This window comes from Anopheles darlingi, chromosome 2 (assembly GCF_943734745.1).
Source record: "Anopheles darlingi chromosome 2, idAnoDarlMG_H_01, whole genome shotgun sequence".
NCBI classification, from domain to species: domain Eukaryota; kingdom Metazoa; phylum Arthropoda; class Insecta; order Diptera; family Culicidae; genus Anopheles; species Anopheles darlingi.
Genome location: NC_064874.1, coordinates 43869403 through 43886902, shown reverse-complemented (window position 1 = coordinate 43886902; position 17500 = coordinate 43869403). Strand labels below are relative to the sequence as shown.

Sequence of the window (17500 nt, the reverse complement as noted above, 5' to 3'; positions counted from 1 at the left end):
ATCGAAAAGACACGATGTACAGTGGGAGTTCAATGTTTTCAACAAAATTGTGTAAGAATATTTATTTTAATACTTAAATATCGCGTACTGGCAAAAGCGTAGCATAAATAGGATAAAAATTTAACTTCGAAAATTTTCATTAAACGTTTTGTACAACTTTTTCACCTTCCGCGGCCCCAACCCGGAGACCATGCTAAGCTTCTCCTCAGTGCTGTTGATAAGGTTCGCGAGCGTGCCGTAGTTTTGCAGCAGAATCATCGCATCCGTCTGATTGACCGGCTTGATGCTGGTCAGCGCTCGTACCAGCTTCTCGTGGGGATACTTCTCCGCTCGTTCCATGATCCAATCGGGCGGACGGTTCTCGAACAGTTTGTACTTCTCAACGATCCGTCCCGCTTCGTCCGCGTTCCAAGCCAGCATGAGCGTCAGGTCGGCCAGCAGGCATATGCGGGTAAGATGTTTCAGCGCGTTCTGTGGCTCCTGAATATCGATCTGGACGAGGAGCACTCGCAATTCGTACATCTTACCGAGCTGCTTCAACCGCGCGTGAATGTAATCCGGATTTAGGTTGTGGTAGCGCAACGAGAGGAACAGAATGCAGGCACTAGCACCCACGACGTAGTCCGGAACCACCTCATCGTACTCCCAGGGAATATTTTGGATGGCTTTCAGCAGCGGATTTCCACGCTGCTTCGGGTTCACCAAAATGCAGTTACTCTTGTTAACTTTCGCTATAACCACAGGTGCGCTTGAGGATGGTCCTTCTGTGCTGGACGAGGTGGACGATTCTGCGATTGCCGCACGTTTAGGAGCGGATTCTATGTCCAGCGAAGCCAACAAATCGTCGTCGTCGTCCATCGTCCTGGAAAATCCTGAAAATTTCGAGAAAAGCCGGTTTGTTGTTTACGTTTTTTACGAACTTTTTGAACGCGCCCGTCTAAACGCACTCGTGAGAGAGTTGACGGTGCTCTTTTTGAAACGACCGTTTTTTAGTTTTCGCAACCGTATTCGGTGCCGCTGAACCGACACAGATAGAGTGGTCCTTGCCGTCGGATATCCAATATTCTGGAGTACGATTTGGTGTATGGCGTGACCAACTTTTGTGTTACAACTACAAGAGAACCCTTTATTATTCCTAGAAAGTAGACAGATGAAACTATGATCTCAATTTCACACAACCCAAGAAACTCGGTCGTAAAGTTTACTTTGTCCTCATGGATGGACAGATGTTGTGGTAGGGCTAAATCGAGATGTAGCGAAGGTGTAGACAGTGTCGCCGCAATAGCCGGACGAATCGATCTAGCGGACAAGGACGATCGATCGCGAGCGATGGAACGATCTTCTATGGCAGAGCAAGATCGCTCGTCGGTTCTAGCACCTGATAAGTATTTGCAGATATGCTATACTCAGAATCTTTGCTTACTTGCTCCAGCACCTGCAAGGGTACAGCAGCGAGCCATGCTGTGACTCTGCTAGATGTTTGCATCCTCTTGTTGATCAACTCTTCTGCAAAATGAAGGTTTAAGAAACAAACCATTAGAACTAGGAATTTTGAAAACGATTGCTAGCTATTGAACATAATGTTTCCCATTAATAAGGCATAAGAAAATTGGTCAAATATATTAAACATGCTTTTTACATGCTTGAAATTCGGGCACTAGGCAGACGCATGGAAACAGGCAAAGACTCTCAAAGACAATTTCAAAAAATGTGTACATCTATATGTATAGGAAACGTATGTGTAACATTAGGTACACTAAAAAAATATTGAAACACTTACCACTTACGCGGATTGTTTTCAATTCCCTGGATGCCATTAAACATATTTTTTTAAGCACATCTGCAATCTCGTCCTCTCAAAAGTCGGATTGCACCTTTTGTGCTGCCTCCATAAAAAGTTGATTAACAAAGATTTGTAGTTCCAAACTAGTTCTGCTTATCCGTTTTGCCTTACCCGCAGGCAAACGCTGAATCCACGTTCTTCCAGTCCACGTACATTGGCCCAGCAGGGTCCTGCCGTAAATTGCGTTAGCTATGCGAATTGAAGCCCTTTTGTTACGGTTTGTGAGCCTTGCATCTCTGATCAACAAGAATTTTTCAGCCGCAGAGCGCCATTGAACGTTTCTTGCAAGATCGTTTACTTCTTTCAATTTCTCTACATCCTGTATTGGGAATATCATTTCCATTTGATGTGTGGGGCCATCTTTGAGTGCAGGAGCAGACGGATGGAGCCCTTTTTTTGCTTTCAGAAGCCTTCTTCTTATCTTTCAAGTAACGATTCGCCACGACCAGCTCGTTGTAGTTTTCTACAATGGAAAAGTTGCTTTCCAAATACCAGGTGTATGCATATGAAACCGCCCTCCGTGTTCTTATAGCTATACCTCAGCCAAATGGAACCGTAGAACCGTTCTCAATGTTTCATTTTGTTCGTTCGGCATCTGTTAATCAAAATCGGTGCGCAATAGTTCTAATTTCACACTACAACCAATATTTTCATTGTGTACAAAATGGCAAGTTCCGTCCTTAAAAACTGCAAAATGCCGACATCGATCATTTTCTGCCACTATTTTCAAAACTAGGCGATAGAATCGCATCAAATGCTTATCGAAGCTTATGGTTAGCATGCTCTTTATGAAACACAATGCAAAGTGTGGTTTTAAAAATTTTAAAATGGCGATTTTAATGTAACAAACGAGTATGGCGAGAAACCACCAAAAACGTCAGAAGACACCGAATTGCATACCGTATTGGGCGAAAGGGTTATTAGCGAGCTATACAAGCAACACTCTATCGATTTCGAACCGTAAAAACCGCATAAATCGACCGGAATATCGAAATTGATAAAACAGACCGATTTTGCTCGATGAAAATGCTTCGCCACACCGTGGAAAACCGGCCAAGAAGACTATACAAGACCTCAATTGGGATCATTTATCGCTTGCGGCTAACTCACCACACTTGGTTCTATCGAATCAACACTCATTTGCATCGTTGGGACAGATACTGGCCGAGCAACGCTTCCATTCTTACAAAAGTTCGAAAAAATCGACCTTTAATTGGTTCGAAACAAAAGATCGACTTTTTTTTTTTGCGAGGTATTTGTAAATTGCCTAAAAGATAGGAAAATGTATAGCTAACTATTGCCATTTCTTTGAAGAATAAGAGTTTGTCCATTTTCGCAGAATAAACATTTTTTCTTGATAAAAAAAAGGCGGTTTCATATGCATACACCTGGTACGTGCAGCTACCTGGATCTCCTTGTAAGCGTTTATTCCTGTTTTCGGCAATCACCCGATTGTGATTTTTGGACAACTCCTCAAGCCGCCGGCAAGTTGCGGTGTTGCAGCTTTCCACATCTGAAAATAGATAGTAATCGGAATGTTATAAAGATCAACTTCTAACTGCATCACCAAATCTTAAATATAACCGGCCATAAAACGCCGAGATCAATCGGTAACTCTTTCTCTCTCCACCGGGTTTTTGACCACCCGATTTTTGGCGGGAATCTTTTCTAGGCACTAGTTGAGGGAACAGGGTACCGACACGGAAGCGTTTCTTTTATTTTTGGAGCAGAGTTCATTGCCTTGGGCTATGCGCTCGCAGGTTTCATTTATAACGTCTCCAAACAACCCTTTTAACACTTTCCATAACTAACCAACCTGCATATTTATCTCACTAACAGCAATAGTAACAATACCAATTTCATTCCCAGCTAAACCACAAAAGTACTTAAAACAGAGGCCTACGTTAGACAATTAATGAATCACTTACCATTACTCTCCTCTTCCATCTTTTTGTTCAACAAAAATCTCCCCAAAGCGCACAGTTTCCTCCAAATAACACAAAATCAATGCTCAAGAAATTTGCTCCCCGAACTGCACCCTGGTTTCGGAAAGTACGTTACAGAAGGATCCGCTTGTCTCTATAGGGCCTACACCAAACACTCTCAAGTTTTCGCTTGAGTATGTTAGTGTCGCCGCACCTGCTCCCTCTCCCAGCAACCATTTGTACCTTTTTTATACATTTACTTCTACTTCTTTTCTTTCTTACTTTTTTGAGGTTCCGTTCGCATACCCTGATCTATATATATAAAAATGAATGTGTCTGTCCGGATGTCCGGTATAGACTCCGAAACTACTGGACCGATTGACTCCAAATTTGGTATGTGGGGGTTTTTGGGGCCGGTGAGTGCTATAGGCATGGTTAGAAACCCCCCGCTTCCTTCCTTCATGCCCTTCTCTAACACTTGATTGTTAAAAACATTCATTACTCCGCGAGTTATGAACCGAATACCATTAAAACTTGCACAATTGTTGATGGTCATCTGAGAAACTATGGGACAAAATTTGGTCTACATCGGATGAGGGGAAAGGGGAGCTTCCATACAACCCGAATCCTTAAAATACATCCTAGGGCAATATGGGTATCGTTTCCTAGGTTTTGATGGTCTCTAAATCGATTGGATTCACTTAATACTCTTTTACTTGCTTCTTTCACCTATCCACCATCACCAGCCTCTATTCCGTACATCTTGCAGAGCAGAGTGAGGGGTGGGAAGGTTAGATAGTTGCGTTTAATTCATGAATAATAATTTTAAAAATGAGACCAATACATGAGAGAGAGAGAGAGAGAGAGAGAGAGAGAGAGAGAGAGAGAGAGAGAGAGAGAGAGAGAGAGAGAGAGAGAGAAAGGGAGCCCGGCTAGGGTGGAATGATAACCATGGGACCGGCAATGCTGCAAATCGTTACCATTTTTTATTGGTATGTCTATTGTTGGTTTAAATTTTAACAATTTCTTAAGTTTAGTTAAGTCATGAGTTTATTAAGAAGTTGCTTTAATTTTCACAAATCAATTTACATGAAACAATAACAAAAACTTATTCAGTTGCGAAATATTTGAATTGATCAAGAATTATATTAATTTTCGACTATTGATTTACGTGCCTCTTATCATTGACGATTTTCTACGTATCGGATTATGCATGGTAAACGATCGGAATTGCATGCACAAACATATAAAGCAGCAGTAACCGAATAGTAATAGAAAGCAATACCAACATATCCTATCTATCAAGAACAACTTGCGATTGGAATGATCACCGAGAATGTCCGAGAGAAAAGAAAGACCCTCGATCTGATCGATCGACGTTTGAGTTAATTTGAAGTGCGGTGCTTTTAGTTATGATCTACCATGTGACTATTTAAATCATCGTAAGCTGAATACCGGGAAAAAATGGATCAAGTGTGTCGTTTTGTAATGCCGTTAAATACACTGCATTTGAACTTAACGAGCTATGTGCAAGCCGAATACTAAAGTCAAACTTTTTTTAAAAATACTTGGGAAAATATAATTCGTTGTTCCAAATGACGTCATTTAGCCCAAAAGGCAAAGCCTTAAAACTCAAACATCATGTTAACTTTCCAGCTAATATTTACAAGCACGTCGCATCTCTATTTCCAACATCACTAACGGACCTAGCTATTGATTTGGTTCATTGATAAATCGAATACTACCAAATTATGGAATAGATAAAATTATATCTACTAAAATTTTAAAGTTCCTGTTTACGATAAACCCACGACCGATCAAAGACAGTACGAAGTCTGTCGGGGCAGCTAGTTTACTATATTTATATCACAATATCCTGATTTCCTTCAAATAACTAAGTTCGTCGCTTTCCTCCTTTTAGCCAATCAAAACGACTTACATCCCATCCATCAGCATGCCTGAGTGGTCCTTTTTTGTTAGCTTCCTCGATTTCACTGTTTAAATGCTTTGGAACCACTTCCGCCATTTGATTTACGGGTTTTCCGACTCCGATTAGAATATAGATTAGTGAAGGAAGGATCTTTATATTAAAAAAATACAGCTTGACATCAAAAACCTGTTACGAAAATACTACTTACAATTGGCGGCTGATACTATTTGTATCACAACATGATTTCCACCTCGTGCTCCAACTCTGAAACATACTACTTCCGACTGCATGGCGGGCTGGCGAAGAAATCTGTATCGGAACGTGGCCATCGAACAGAAAGGGGTTCGGTGCACTAACGGCAACTTGTTGGATTTGTTGACCTAGCATATTCATAGATCCTAGCAACCTTCCGGTAGACTCTTCCACCATTACCATGGATACCGGCCGTGGCTGTTTATTTTACTCACAATCCATCAGTCCCGCACGGTTTTTGGAACGTGTGCAACCGGAAACAGTAAAGAACTACGGAAAGGTAGTAGCAGCAGCTTTGAAGCAAACATAGGAGCATAGGGATTTTACAACATTACAGATGGCCGATCGTAACGTCGAGCTGCAAACGACGCTAGTGCGCTACAACAATCCAGTGTTGGTGGTGAAACACGTGGAAAAGCGTGAACCGGGAGGGGATGGAGGGACGACGGCGAAGGAACAAACGGGCCGACCCGGATCGGGTGGGGCCGTCGTCGTCGATAGTCCACGCGAAACGGAAGAGATCCTGAACTGCATACTGCCACCGAAAACCTGGGAAGAGGATGGTCAGCTTTGGACGCAGACCGTCTCGAGTACACCGGCCACTCGACAGGATGTGATCAACCTACAGGAGATGCTGGACACACGCCTGCAGCAAACACAGGCCCGTGAAACGGGCATCTGTCCGGTGCGGCGCGAGCTGTACACCCAGTGCTTCGACGAGCTGATCCGCCAGGTGACGATCAACTGTACCGAGCGAGGATTGCTGCTGCTGCGGGTCCGCGATGAGATCGCGATGTCGCTGGAGGCCTACGAAACGCTCTACTGCAGCTCGGTGTCGTTTGGCATCCGGAAAGCGTTACAAGCACAGGAAGGCAAGGAGAAGCTCCAGGAACAGATACAGCTGCTTGAGCAGGAAAAGGAAGCGCTCCAAAACTCGATCAGCGATATGAAGATCAAGGCGGATCAGGCCGAACGCCGGAATGCGGAACTGCGCGCGTCCGAGGAGAAGAAACACTCGGAGGAGATAGCTTTCCTGAAGAAAACGAACGCCCAACTGAAGGTAGGCAGGACAGCGTGTACAGTTCGTTGATACGGAGGTTTATTGATAACGATTTTACTTCTCGCCGACACCCTAGGCTCAACTGGAAGGAATTATTGCTCCGAAGAAGTAATTCTAGGAATGCCTCTGGATTGGAGCAGGATCAAGATGACCGAGGTAGTTGCTCTGGAAGGACTGTGCTCGGATTGAACTCGGAGTCGAAATGATCGATTATGTTATCTATTGTATTGTAGCTAAATTTTTGCGCATAAAAAACTCTTATAAAAAACCATAACTCAAGAAGAGAGGCTCAGCACTTTTCGTTAATCTCTGGCACCGCCTTGAACAGATCGGCCACTAGTCCGTAGTCGGACACCTGGAAGATGGGTGCCTCCGGATCCTTGTTGATAGCGACGATTGTCTTCGAGTCCTTCATGCCAGCCAGATGCTGAATGGCACCGGAGATTCCGATCGCGACGTACAGTTCCGGGGCGACAATCTTACCCGTCTGTCCGATCTGCAGATCGTTCGTTACGTAGCCGGCATCGACGGCCGCACGCGAGGCTCCAACCGCAGCGCCCCATTTGTCGGCCAGGTCGTACAGCATCTTAAAGTTGTCACCCGACTTCATGCCCCGACCGCCGGAGATGATGATCTTGGCCGCAGTCAGTGAAGGCCGATCCGATTTCGTCAGTTCTTGCGACACAAACTCGGTCGTTTTGCTGGCAAAGTCGCCTGCGGGAGCCTTCTCGACCGCGGCACCACTGCCGGTACCAGCGGCCGGTTCAAAGTTCGTTCCACGGACCGTGATCACCTTGACCGGGTCCTTGGATTTCAGTGTCTGGATCGCGTTACCGGCGTAGATCGTGCGGACGAACGTATCGGCTGACTGGACGCCAATGATATCCGAAATCGGGGAAACGTCCAACTTGGCCGCAATCCGTGGCAGCACCGCTTTCCCGAAGGCCGTCGCGCCAGCCAGGATGTGCGTAAATTTGAACTGCTCTTGTGTGGCCAACACGAGCGGTGTGACCGATTCGGCCAGCAGTCCCTTGAACGAATCACCCTCAGCGACCAGCACCTTCGCCACACCGTCCAGTTTGGCGGCCGCTTCCGAAACCGGTCCGACCTTGGTACCGACCACCAGGACGGTCACGTCACCTCCCAGCTTCTTCGCAGCGGTTACGGCGCTGGCCGTCGCGGCATTCAGGGTTTCATTGTTGTGCTCGGCCACGACGAGTGTACTTTGGAACCGACGATAGCTCTACGTAGGGAGAAGGATGAAAGGACAAAATCCGGTCTCGGTTAGTTGCATGCTTCGATCAATTACATAATTAACATTAATTGAACACGAGCGGGTGGATGCGGAAACTTCCAGCAACCGTCCTCGCGTTATCTCCCGTTATCAATCAGCGCGGCGGGTGTTGCTGCGCGATCTGTGGTGGCACAACATTATGCAAAATCCGCTCTGTTCCACAGTTGGCTTACCTGGGCTGCCGAACGGGTGAGGGAGGCTGAGTAGCGCGCAAACATTGTGCGTATATTGCTTTCAATTAACTTAGAGGACAAAAGTAAAACGAAAGAATTCACAAACTTTTTGCGAACGCGGCCCGACCAAGGTGTTTAAAATAGATAGGTAGCTTCTTGTAGAACAAAACCCCGATCGGATTTTAGAAAAAAACTTCAGAGTTTGACAGTGGTGGGACGGTGGGATGTTTACTACGGGAACGCTCTTTTCGGTAAAACACAACTCGGTCGCTTGTTTGATGTTAAATAGAGAGATCAATCATTTCAACATTCGAAAAAGAGTGAAATCAGGTACTTTCCCTGATAAAACCACTAAACTATTCCTTGTCTTCTTCTTCTTCAAATGCACGCTGCTTTGTTGATCGGGTCTACTGTCAAAAAAATCAATAAGCCGTGGCCACACGGGGCGAAAACTCTAGCGCAAACGAAAAAATTAATGCCAAAACATTTACGCTTGCCGTTTACATGCTGTCAAACGATTATAGGTCCGTGGAGCGTAAAACCTAGAGTAAAAGCTGTTTGCAAACGGAAGGGCTCGCAATATGTTCTATTTGTGGTTTACATTGATAGATAGTGATCATTGCTAGTGTGTTCAATCCTTTTCTTCCACAAAACGATTTTAATTTCCTCAACCCGGCCACGTAAACATATCGAAGCGTAAACGATTTGGCATTAATTTGTCAATTTGCGCGCAAATTTTCGCTCCGTGTGGCCACGGCTATATGGTGACCTGTCAAAGCGGCTGAGACACCACCTTAAACGGCGTCTACACGACGACGAATGTTGGAGAATTTCTCGACGAGAACTTCTCAATTAAACGTCTTCCCATACAAATCCGTCAAAAAGTTATCGCGATAACTGAAATGCACGTGTAGCGAGCGAATATGCAGCCAGCAAGCGAGAACGAATTGCCACACCTTTCTCTCTCACTAATCTCACTATCTCCATACTGAGAAGAAGTCTGCTGGGCAAACCAAGGTACTTTAAAAAGACAGGTAGCTTTATCCAGAACAAATCCTCGATAGTATTTTAGAAAAAACTTCAGAGTTTGACATTCACGGGATGGTGGGATGTTTACTTCGGGAACGCTCTTTTCGGAGGTGTTTTCGCTTTTCTGTGGTATTACGACAGTTCAAATTCACGAAAAATGGCACGAAAGTTGAAGTTTATGCAAATATTCTCAAAATTCTTCCTAGTGTTTCAATATGGTATCGGTCCGTAGGTCTTGCCACCCGGCCTAGAACAAGAGCTAGCTAGCGTTCCTGGACCGTGCTCACTCGCTGTAAAACAAAACTCGGTTGCTCGATTGATCTTAAATAGAGAGATGAATTATTTAAACATTCGGAAAACGAGTGAAATCAGGTACTTTCCTTGATAAAACCACCAAACTTGCCCATATCTTCTTCTTCTTCTTCTTGAAACTCACGTGGTTTTGTTGATAAAAGCGCCCTGCTATGAATGTCAAACAAATTCAAAATGGTGACCTGTCAAAGCGGTTAAGAAGCTACCTGTCTTTTTAAAGTACCTTGGGGCAAGGTACTTTAAAAAGACAGGTAGCTTTATCCAGAACAAATCCTCGATCGTATTTTAGAAAAAACTTCAGAGTTTGACATTCACGGGATGGTGGGATGTTTACTTCGGGAACGCTCTTTTCGGAGCTGTTTTCGCTTTTCTGTGGTATTACGACAGTTCAAATTCACGAAAAGTGGCACGAAAGTTGAAGTTTATGCAAATATTCTCAAAATTCTTCCTAGTGTTTCAATATGGTATCGGTCCGTAGGTCTTGCCACCCGGCCTAGAACAAGAGTTAGCTAGCGTTCCTGGACCGTGCTCACTCGCTGTAAAACACAACTCGGTCGCTCGATTGATCTTAAATAGAGAGATGAATCATTTAAACATTCGAAAAAGAGTGAAATCAGGTACTTTCCCTGATAAAACCACCAAACTTGCCCACATCTTCTTCTTCTTCTTCTTGAAACTCACGTGGTTTTGTTGATAAAAGCGCCCTGCTATGAATGTCAAACACATTCAAAATGGTGACCTGTCAAAGCGGTTAAGAAGCTACCTGTCTTTTTAAAGTACCTTGCCTTGGGGCAAACTCAACTTGCTGCTGTAAACGGATTCCGGTAGGTAACGTTTTTATCGATTTCCTGAAACAGGTAACGTAACGTTACGGTAACGGATGATTTAAATCAGCCGTTTCTTAACCCTGAAGTTGGGTTCGGACCATTTGGTCCAATTTTCGTTCGTTTTTTGTTTATATCTTCAAAAATAACAAAACACGATCGAGGTACTTGAATAAACCTATAATCTGTTAAAAAAATGATTTGCATTATTCACCTGAAGCAACAGGAAGCTTCGATGGGCACCGCAAAAAGTACATTTCCTCAAACTCGCCTTTCTAGGTTGAATGCCATGAACGTAGTTTTTAACAAATCTTCCTCAAAATTCGAGCAAATATTCTTGAAAAGTTATAATTTAATATGGAATTTGGTTAAAAAAAATTAAGTTGAATGGTATCTTCACAACCATTTTAAAAAATGGTCATTTTTTGGCCCGAATTAACAATAGCCTTCTCTTGAAGCAGCTTGCGTTTAATTCTCCATTCAGATTTCCGCGCAACCTGTGCTATTTTAAGTCAACGGTCTGAGCTGCAATGTGGCTCTTCAGAACAAACAGTCAACATAATAGAAAAACATGTCTAGAACCTAACAGTGCGTTCCCATGTTGATTCAGTTGAAGTTAAGCAGCTGGTGCTGCGTCACAGTAAGAGGAAGATTAGGGGGGGGGGGGCATGCAAACGGAATATTTCATTACCTTTAACTCCAGGGCGTAAGAGTGAGATATCGCTTGTAAAAAGTAGTTACGAGTGTATGGTAGAATCCTCAAGTTTTCTGGCAGAGCAAGTGTCTGCTGTGTGATCGAACCACGGCGAAGTGTTCGTCGATTTCTCCGTGTGAGGGAATTGCAGTTTACAAACTGGATCGAAGCGTTAACTGCTCAGCCTTATGCTGTAAGCAAGTGTTTTTTTCCGAAGTACCTGTAGTTGTAGTTACCATGATTGGCAGTAGCTAGGTAGTGCTGAGGTAGGTTAGTGCTGAAACATATCAAATCACTAGCAAAAAGAGACTGCGCACCACCACTTATATGCTCTGGTCTGAAATAGTGGAATGGAGAGACAATTCTAATCAGAAATTCATCTGTCCGTGCACTATGCTAATTTATTTATTTATTTATTTATTTGTCTGTATACGGGCAATATTAACTGAGTCTTAAATACGGGCAATATTAACTGAGTTCCGGCACGATGCGACAGACATGTTGTAGTGAAGTAGTGACGAGAATTTGTTGTACGAACGACAGATAACAAGCAACGGATCATTCGAACCGAACAGTGAAGAACGTGAAAACAACGAAAGCTCATAATCGGTCCGCCTGCGCAGGCGTCTATCCGGGACAAACAACCTCAACTGGGACAAGAGGGACGGAGAATCAACATTCGCAGTTAAAACATTGAATACAAAGAGGGCTTGAGCAGCCTCACGGCGATGCTCGAGAGACCTGAGACCCAAAAGTAGGCAACGTGTATTATAATCGGGGATATTTTGCCACGAGTACCACCCGAGCTTAAAGATAGCCACTCTGGTAAACTTCCGCTGAATGGATTCGATCCTGTCCGTCCAACACTGATACTGTGGGTGCCACACAATAGACGCAAACTCGACAATCGGACGAACAAGTGAACAGTACAATGATTTGAGACACATGACATCGCGGAATTCTGAACTCATACGGATCACGAATCCTAGCATTTTCAGTGCCCGCAATATTATATTCTCATAGTGCAACGTGAATGACAACTTGCGGTCGAGAGTAACACCTAGATCGCGAACAGCGTCAACACGTGCAATCACCGAGGAGCCACAGCGGTAATCAGCCATCACTGGATGTGATTTCTTACAAAATGAGATCACAAGGCACTTGCTGATGTTGAGACACATATGGTTAACCTGGCACCATCCAACAAATATATCAAGTAGTGATTGGAGATACTGGCAGTCAGTCGAATCATGTACCGGAACAAACAACTTTAAATCGTCAGCATACATAAGGTGACACTCAGAAGGAAGACAGAAAGAGACATCATTAATGAACAGCAGGAACAATAACGGACCCAGATTGCTTCCCTGGGGAACACCAGAGGGATTACAGAACATTGACGACACAGTCTGTTCGATCTTTACTTGATTAACCCTAGCGGACAAGTAAGAGCTGAACCAAGTAACGAGCAGCGGGCAAACTCCAAGCTTAGACAGTTTAGCTAGCAGGATCTTATGGGACACACGATCAAAAGCCGCCTTAAAGTCAGTGTAGATGGTGTCCATCTGTCTACCCCTATCGATGGTTTTATGGCAGTCTTTAATGAAGTTAATCAGATTCGTCGCGACCGATCTCGATGGGACAAAGCCATGCTGTTGTAATGAAATGTAGTGTTTAGAACAAGATAGGAGATGTTCAGAGACAATCATCTCAAATAGTTTGCTACACGCACACAGAATGGAAATGCCACGATAATTGGAAACAACACTCTTATCACCCTTCTTGTGGATCGGTAGCATCCATGCTTCCTTCCACGCAGAAGGAAAAGTCCCGGACAGCAACGAGGACTGAAAAATAATTTTTAAAGGGACGGCTAAGGCTGACGCACAATTTTTAATAATAATGGATGGTATGTTGTCCGGGCCAGGGTTGAAAGAACATTTCAGCTTAGATGCCGTACTAACGATGATAGCCTCGTCAATAAACAGAACAGGAACATCAATAGAGTCAGCAGGTACGGAAACCAATGCATCGTTTGAGTGGTCGTTGGAAACGATGGAACTGTCATAATTGTTACAAAACAGTGATGCAAATGCCTCGCTCTTCTCAAAATCCGTCGTGAAGAAATTATCACCCATCTGCATAGTTTTTGGAAGTCTATTGCTTTTGCGCTTAGAATTAACAAACCCCCAAAAGGCTCTGGGATTCCTAACGAGAGTACACTGCATACGTCGAATATAGCTAGCATAGAGCTGCTTGTTGAGCATCTTATATTGAGCACTATGGAATAAAAATTGACTCATATTAGCAACTGAGCGCTGGCGGTTGTAAAGTTTAAGGCACTTAAACCTGAGCCTGCGAAGACGCTTCAATAACGAATTCGACCAAGGAGGTCCGGTTTTTGGGCGACACAAAGGGACAGTCTGCCGAAATAATCTGATTATGGTACCAGTAAATAAACCCACGTTAGTGTCACAATAGGTGCAAGACAAAAGATTGCTCCAATCAATTGCCTCAATTAGCGTCGACAAGCGCGAAAAATCAGCCTTACGGAAGTCAAATTTGTATGTAGCCTGACAAGTAGATGTGCTACGTTTAACAGGCTCTGATTCACCGAGGCTCAATTCGATTTCCAACGCTGGGTGGTGCGAATCCTCAATGCTAATGCTTATGGTGGTCGAGTTCACCCAAACCGATCTGTTCAAATGATTCGAAATGCAATAGACCACATACTAAGCACTATTCGCATGTAATCTTAAAAATAGCATTGAAGATGTATTGAAGAAGCTACTTGCCAAAGCAAGAATAGCAGGTGGTAGGAAAGTAGCTACCAATATACCTCAGAAGTTATTTAATACTCCGAGAAAGTTTACGAGACACAAGCTTCCTATAAAAAGCCATAAATGTTAAAATTTCCTTTCACCCAGGGATCCACAGCGCTGCCTAACCGTAAAGGCTACCTCAGCAGCAGTGATAAGCTACGATCGTTTCCTAAGCAGCCAGAGACACGTCATAACACAAAGCATCACTTAGAGACGTGGTGCTGCTGCTGTGAGCGTATAGAAGCCAAGCTACAACACCCCGTCTGCCTAACCCACGGATCTCATGCATAAAGATAAAACAAATTTGTTACATCTACCTGGAGCGGTTACTCTCGTGAGGAATTATTTAAAACCAAAGAAAACTCAGCCAGAAGTGGTTGAGAAACCGTAAACGGTGGCAGAATCGTAAAGATTGGTTATCCCCTTCCATGGCTGTGAAGCTGTTTCGACGGGGGTCGATCCGATGCATAGGGTTGCTGTTTGCGGCTGTTACGATACTGCTCTGCCTGTACTACATCTCCACGGTTCCACCACAACCGACCGTCGGCGGTCTGCAGGGAATGGATTTTTTAGTTTCCATGGAGGCAAAAGAAATGGAGCGTCCCAAACGGTAGGTGAACAAATCTCCAACATATGACCGATGTATTGTATTGACCCATAACAGCGGGCTGCTTCTTCCGAGCTCGAAGGACAAATGTACTTCATCTGGAGCATTTTCTGTTTGTCTGCTTTTCCGTTCGCTGGGAAGAGTGCTAAGAGTTCGCATCCGCATCGTAAGCGTTGATTCCCCCATCTCCTCACTTCGGTACTCCGACAATTCGATTAGACTCGGTTGGTGATCTCTACCACTCGAGCTAAAAAAAACGGGTGGCCAGTGGCTGGATGTATCATTGGTAAATTTGATTAGTGTGCTGCTTGGGTTCTGGACTCCCCGTTCGAATCCGTTCCCGGGAACTGACGCTCTGCCATACGATAACGCTTTTGATGTATCGCTTCTAATGACATCAGTGTTAAATGTATTTAAGCTCTCAGTCCTGTTCCTTCCTTTATTTGTGCAGTTCCCGCAATGAGGTCAGAAATCTGAAAATGGCCCAAACGCCATCTTGAGCGCACTTTTGATACAAATGTTATTTAAAGCCATGGAGCGTGACCAGAAAGGGCCTCTCGGATACGCTCTCTACACGTAGTAGATATGTATAATGCTTACAAACGTCAAGACCGAAGAGCTGCAGCGACTTGACGAAAGCACGTCCCTGGAAAGCCATCGAATTGGCGACATGGTGTTTAACTTTCCCCTTGTCGACGCTAACGACGAGTCCCGAAGGAATGAGCGGCGTAATGTTTCCTTGGAGATTGCCTCCATTACGGGAGAAGGGGGGAAGGACTCAAAAGCAGCGGCACTATCGTGTCAACAATTCACTTTTTATTGGGACGCCGCGCGTCACTGTCACAATGTCTGTCACGCAGACCGCCGACTGCCGATTCAGTCCGGACTCAACCGGGACGGATTGGTGCTGGCGATGTCACCCTCGATTGGCAACGATGGTCATAAAGGTTCCGAGCGGCATCACATCACTCGTAATCATTCATTCCCTCTCCAGACGAAGAACTGACGAAAATTCGGCGGGATCAACGAATAGCGCATGGCAATTCCAGGTTGCTTCCGCTTTGCACCCGGTCGAAGCTCGCCGATGGAGTCGCCTGGTACCCTGAAATTTCGATTCACGAATGTAAAAGTGTATGTATGTGTGACACTATGTGGCTAAGATCTGGTGCAGCTATTGGCTAAAGACGAGTGAAAGTACCCCGATTGAAGGTAGTAATGCGTGCTCGGGAACGCCGCACTTTGTGGCTCGCCGATGGCGCCGTTTCGTGCCACCATTCGTGTTCCTGTTTTTCGCGGCATTTCCATCCCACTACCTCTCTTCCTCTGATGCTGATGTTTTATTTTTCCCACAAGATATTGAATATTCACAATTTTCCAATTTTCGTTCAGTCGGAAAAATCATTCGACGATAAATATTTCGCCGGAATCGGTAACTATGGCATGGTATCGTAGCCAGAAGAGAAGTACGACGACGCTCCAGTTATGCGTCAAGTGGATTGTTTTTTGCTCCCGCTCAATGGTCGTGCATCATTCGGACCATTTGCGTTCCAACAAGTGCTTCAGTTCCAGTAGGGTAGCTGTGATTGTCCCAAGTTTAGCATTACTTTGTGGAAAGTTCGCTAAATATATGCGATCAAACCAATTCAGTTTAATTTCTATTGACATTCTACTTATGGTTCATAACTTTATTCAAAGAGCTGTCTGCATAATGAAAGCATTCTAAAGTTTAACAAATAAATTAACATTGTAAGCTAGATTTTAGAAAACATTTTCACTAATAGTAAACCCTCACTGTTGAAAGCCAAAATATTTATGCTCCGACTTGTGGTACTTTACCTACGATGCGTCGCAGAGCAGAAGCAAGAACTACGAAGCGAATTGGTTAAGAATGGCCGCGGTTGTGACCCAACAGTAGTGGCATCCAATATATTCTCGCATCATTAAACGCTCATAATAAAATTTCGAATAACGAAACGCTGTCGGTACAATGGAGCGGAATAAACGGGGAACATGCTGGTGTTGCTAGCGCGGCCACTACGAGTGCCATTGGAGTTTTCATTCCGTTGTTTCGGCTCGAGTACACACGTGACAGATTGTGTGTAAGAAAGTCGTGGTCAAAATGGACATTTCGGTGTTCAAAAAGCAGACAGCTGCCATATCCCGTGTTTTTTTTTTCAGCTTTGACTAGCCTGGCGGGGTACATGGTCAAGCTTTCATTTAAATGGTTTGGATTTCCTTCCATCAATGAACCAAACCGATAAACAAATAAAAGGTAAAATATATATGTTTGCTTGAGTTTCATAATTAATTTTCGGCTTTAATTGGATTAAATTACGACAAACAATACATTTGTTAAATAAAAGTGATGTATCTTTTTCAATAAATGTATCTTTTTCAATAAATAAGCTGCAAGCATTTTAAACACATCGATGCACCTGTATAACAATCGTTTCATCCTCGTATAGATGGAAAGCAACATTTTTTGTTACCTTCAATCACGGAAAAACAAGGAAAATAGTTCCAATTCGTCACGCGATGCTCGATGTGTTGCCAACGGGCTTCGTGTGGGCTTGATAGAAGAAAAGTCGTCATCATACCGGAACAGAATGGTCGGGGACGACAGAAAGTTTATGAAATTTTATGGAATGTCATCAAAAATTACTAGCCAAGGGGGAAAAAGAAATCCTTTTCGATCCCTTTTTCCCGCATTCGCTTTTTCTCTCTCTAGATCTCTC

At 44.0% G+C, this 17500-nt stretch overlaps 4 protein-coding genes across 6 annotated transcripts in view; 2 read left to right on the top strand and 2 right to left on the bottom strand.

Moving 5' to 3' along the window:
- Positions 1-29: 29 nt before the first annotated feature.
- Positions 30-914, bottom strand: LOC125949400 (DNA excision repair protein ERCC-1). Its single transcript, XM_049676387.1, has one exon. The coding sequence runs from the start codon at positions 856-858 to the stop codon at positions 121-123; it is 738 nt and encodes a 245-aa protein (XP_049532344.1). The 5' UTR covers positions 859-914; the 3' UTR covers positions 30-120.
- Positions 915-6287: 5373 nt separating this feature from the next.
- LOC125949398 (putative inner dynein arm light chain, axonemal) lies at positions 6288-7122 on the top strand. The gene is made up of 2 exons (XM_049676385.1): positions 6288-7010; positions 7087-7122. Exons 1-2 carry the CDS (start codon positions 6288-6290, stop codon positions 7120-7122), a joined length of 759 nt encoding a protein of 252 aa, XP_049532342.1.
- On the bottom strand, positions 7028-8681 carry LOC125949371 (electron transfer flavoprotein subunit alpha, mitochondrial). Its single transcript, XM_049676341.1, has 2 exons — positions 8478-8681; positions 7028-8253 (listed from the first exon to the last, which is right to left on the bottom strand). The coding sequence occupies exons 1-2, from the start codon at positions 8520-8522 to the stop codon at positions 7300-7302; spliced, it is 999 nt and encodes a 332-aa protein (XP_049532298.1). The 5' UTR covers positions 8523-8681; the 3' UTR covers positions 7028-7299.
- Positions 8682-11321: 2640 nt separating this feature from the next.
- Positions 11322-17500, top strand: part of LOC125949243 (alpha-mannosidase 2-like) — a 13039-nt gene continuing 6860 nt past the window's right edge. Inside the window, exons 1-2 of one of the 3 annotated variants that reach the window (XM_049676094.1) lie at positions 11322-11529; positions 14264-14768. In XM_049676094.1, the coding sequence (XP_049532051.1) occupies positions 14587-14768 (182 nt within the window). In that variant the 5' untranslated portion in view covers positions 11322-11529; positions 14264-14586. Of the gene's footprint in view, positions 11607-14263; positions 14769-17500 lie in introns of all 3 variants that reach the window. The other 2 variants (XM_049676093.1, XM_049676092.1) reach the window with 2 other exon arrangements.

Excerpts from the sequence above, each read along its gene's own strand:
- LOC125949400 (XM_049676387.1), bottom strand. The coding sequence starts at position 858 with ATGGACGACGACGACGATTTGTTGGCTTCGCTGGACATAGAATCCGCT.
- LOC125949371 (XM_049676341.1), bottom strand. The coding sequence starts at position 8,522 with ATGTTTGCGCGCTACTCAGCCTCCCTCACCCGTTCGGCAGCCCAG. Across the intron at positions 8,254-8,477 it reads TCACCCGTTCGGCAGCCCAG|AGCTATCGTCGGTTCCAAAG; the intron begins GTAAGCCAACTG and ends CTCCCTACGTAG.
- LOC125949398 (XM_049676385.1), top strand. The coding sequence starts at position 6,288 with ATGGCCGATCGTAACGTCGAGCTGCAAACGACGCTAGTGCGCTACAAC. Across the intron at positions 7,011-7,086 it reads AAACGAACGCCCAACTGAAG|GCTCAACTGGAAGGAATTAT; the intron begins GTAGGCAGGACA and ends CCGACACCCTAG.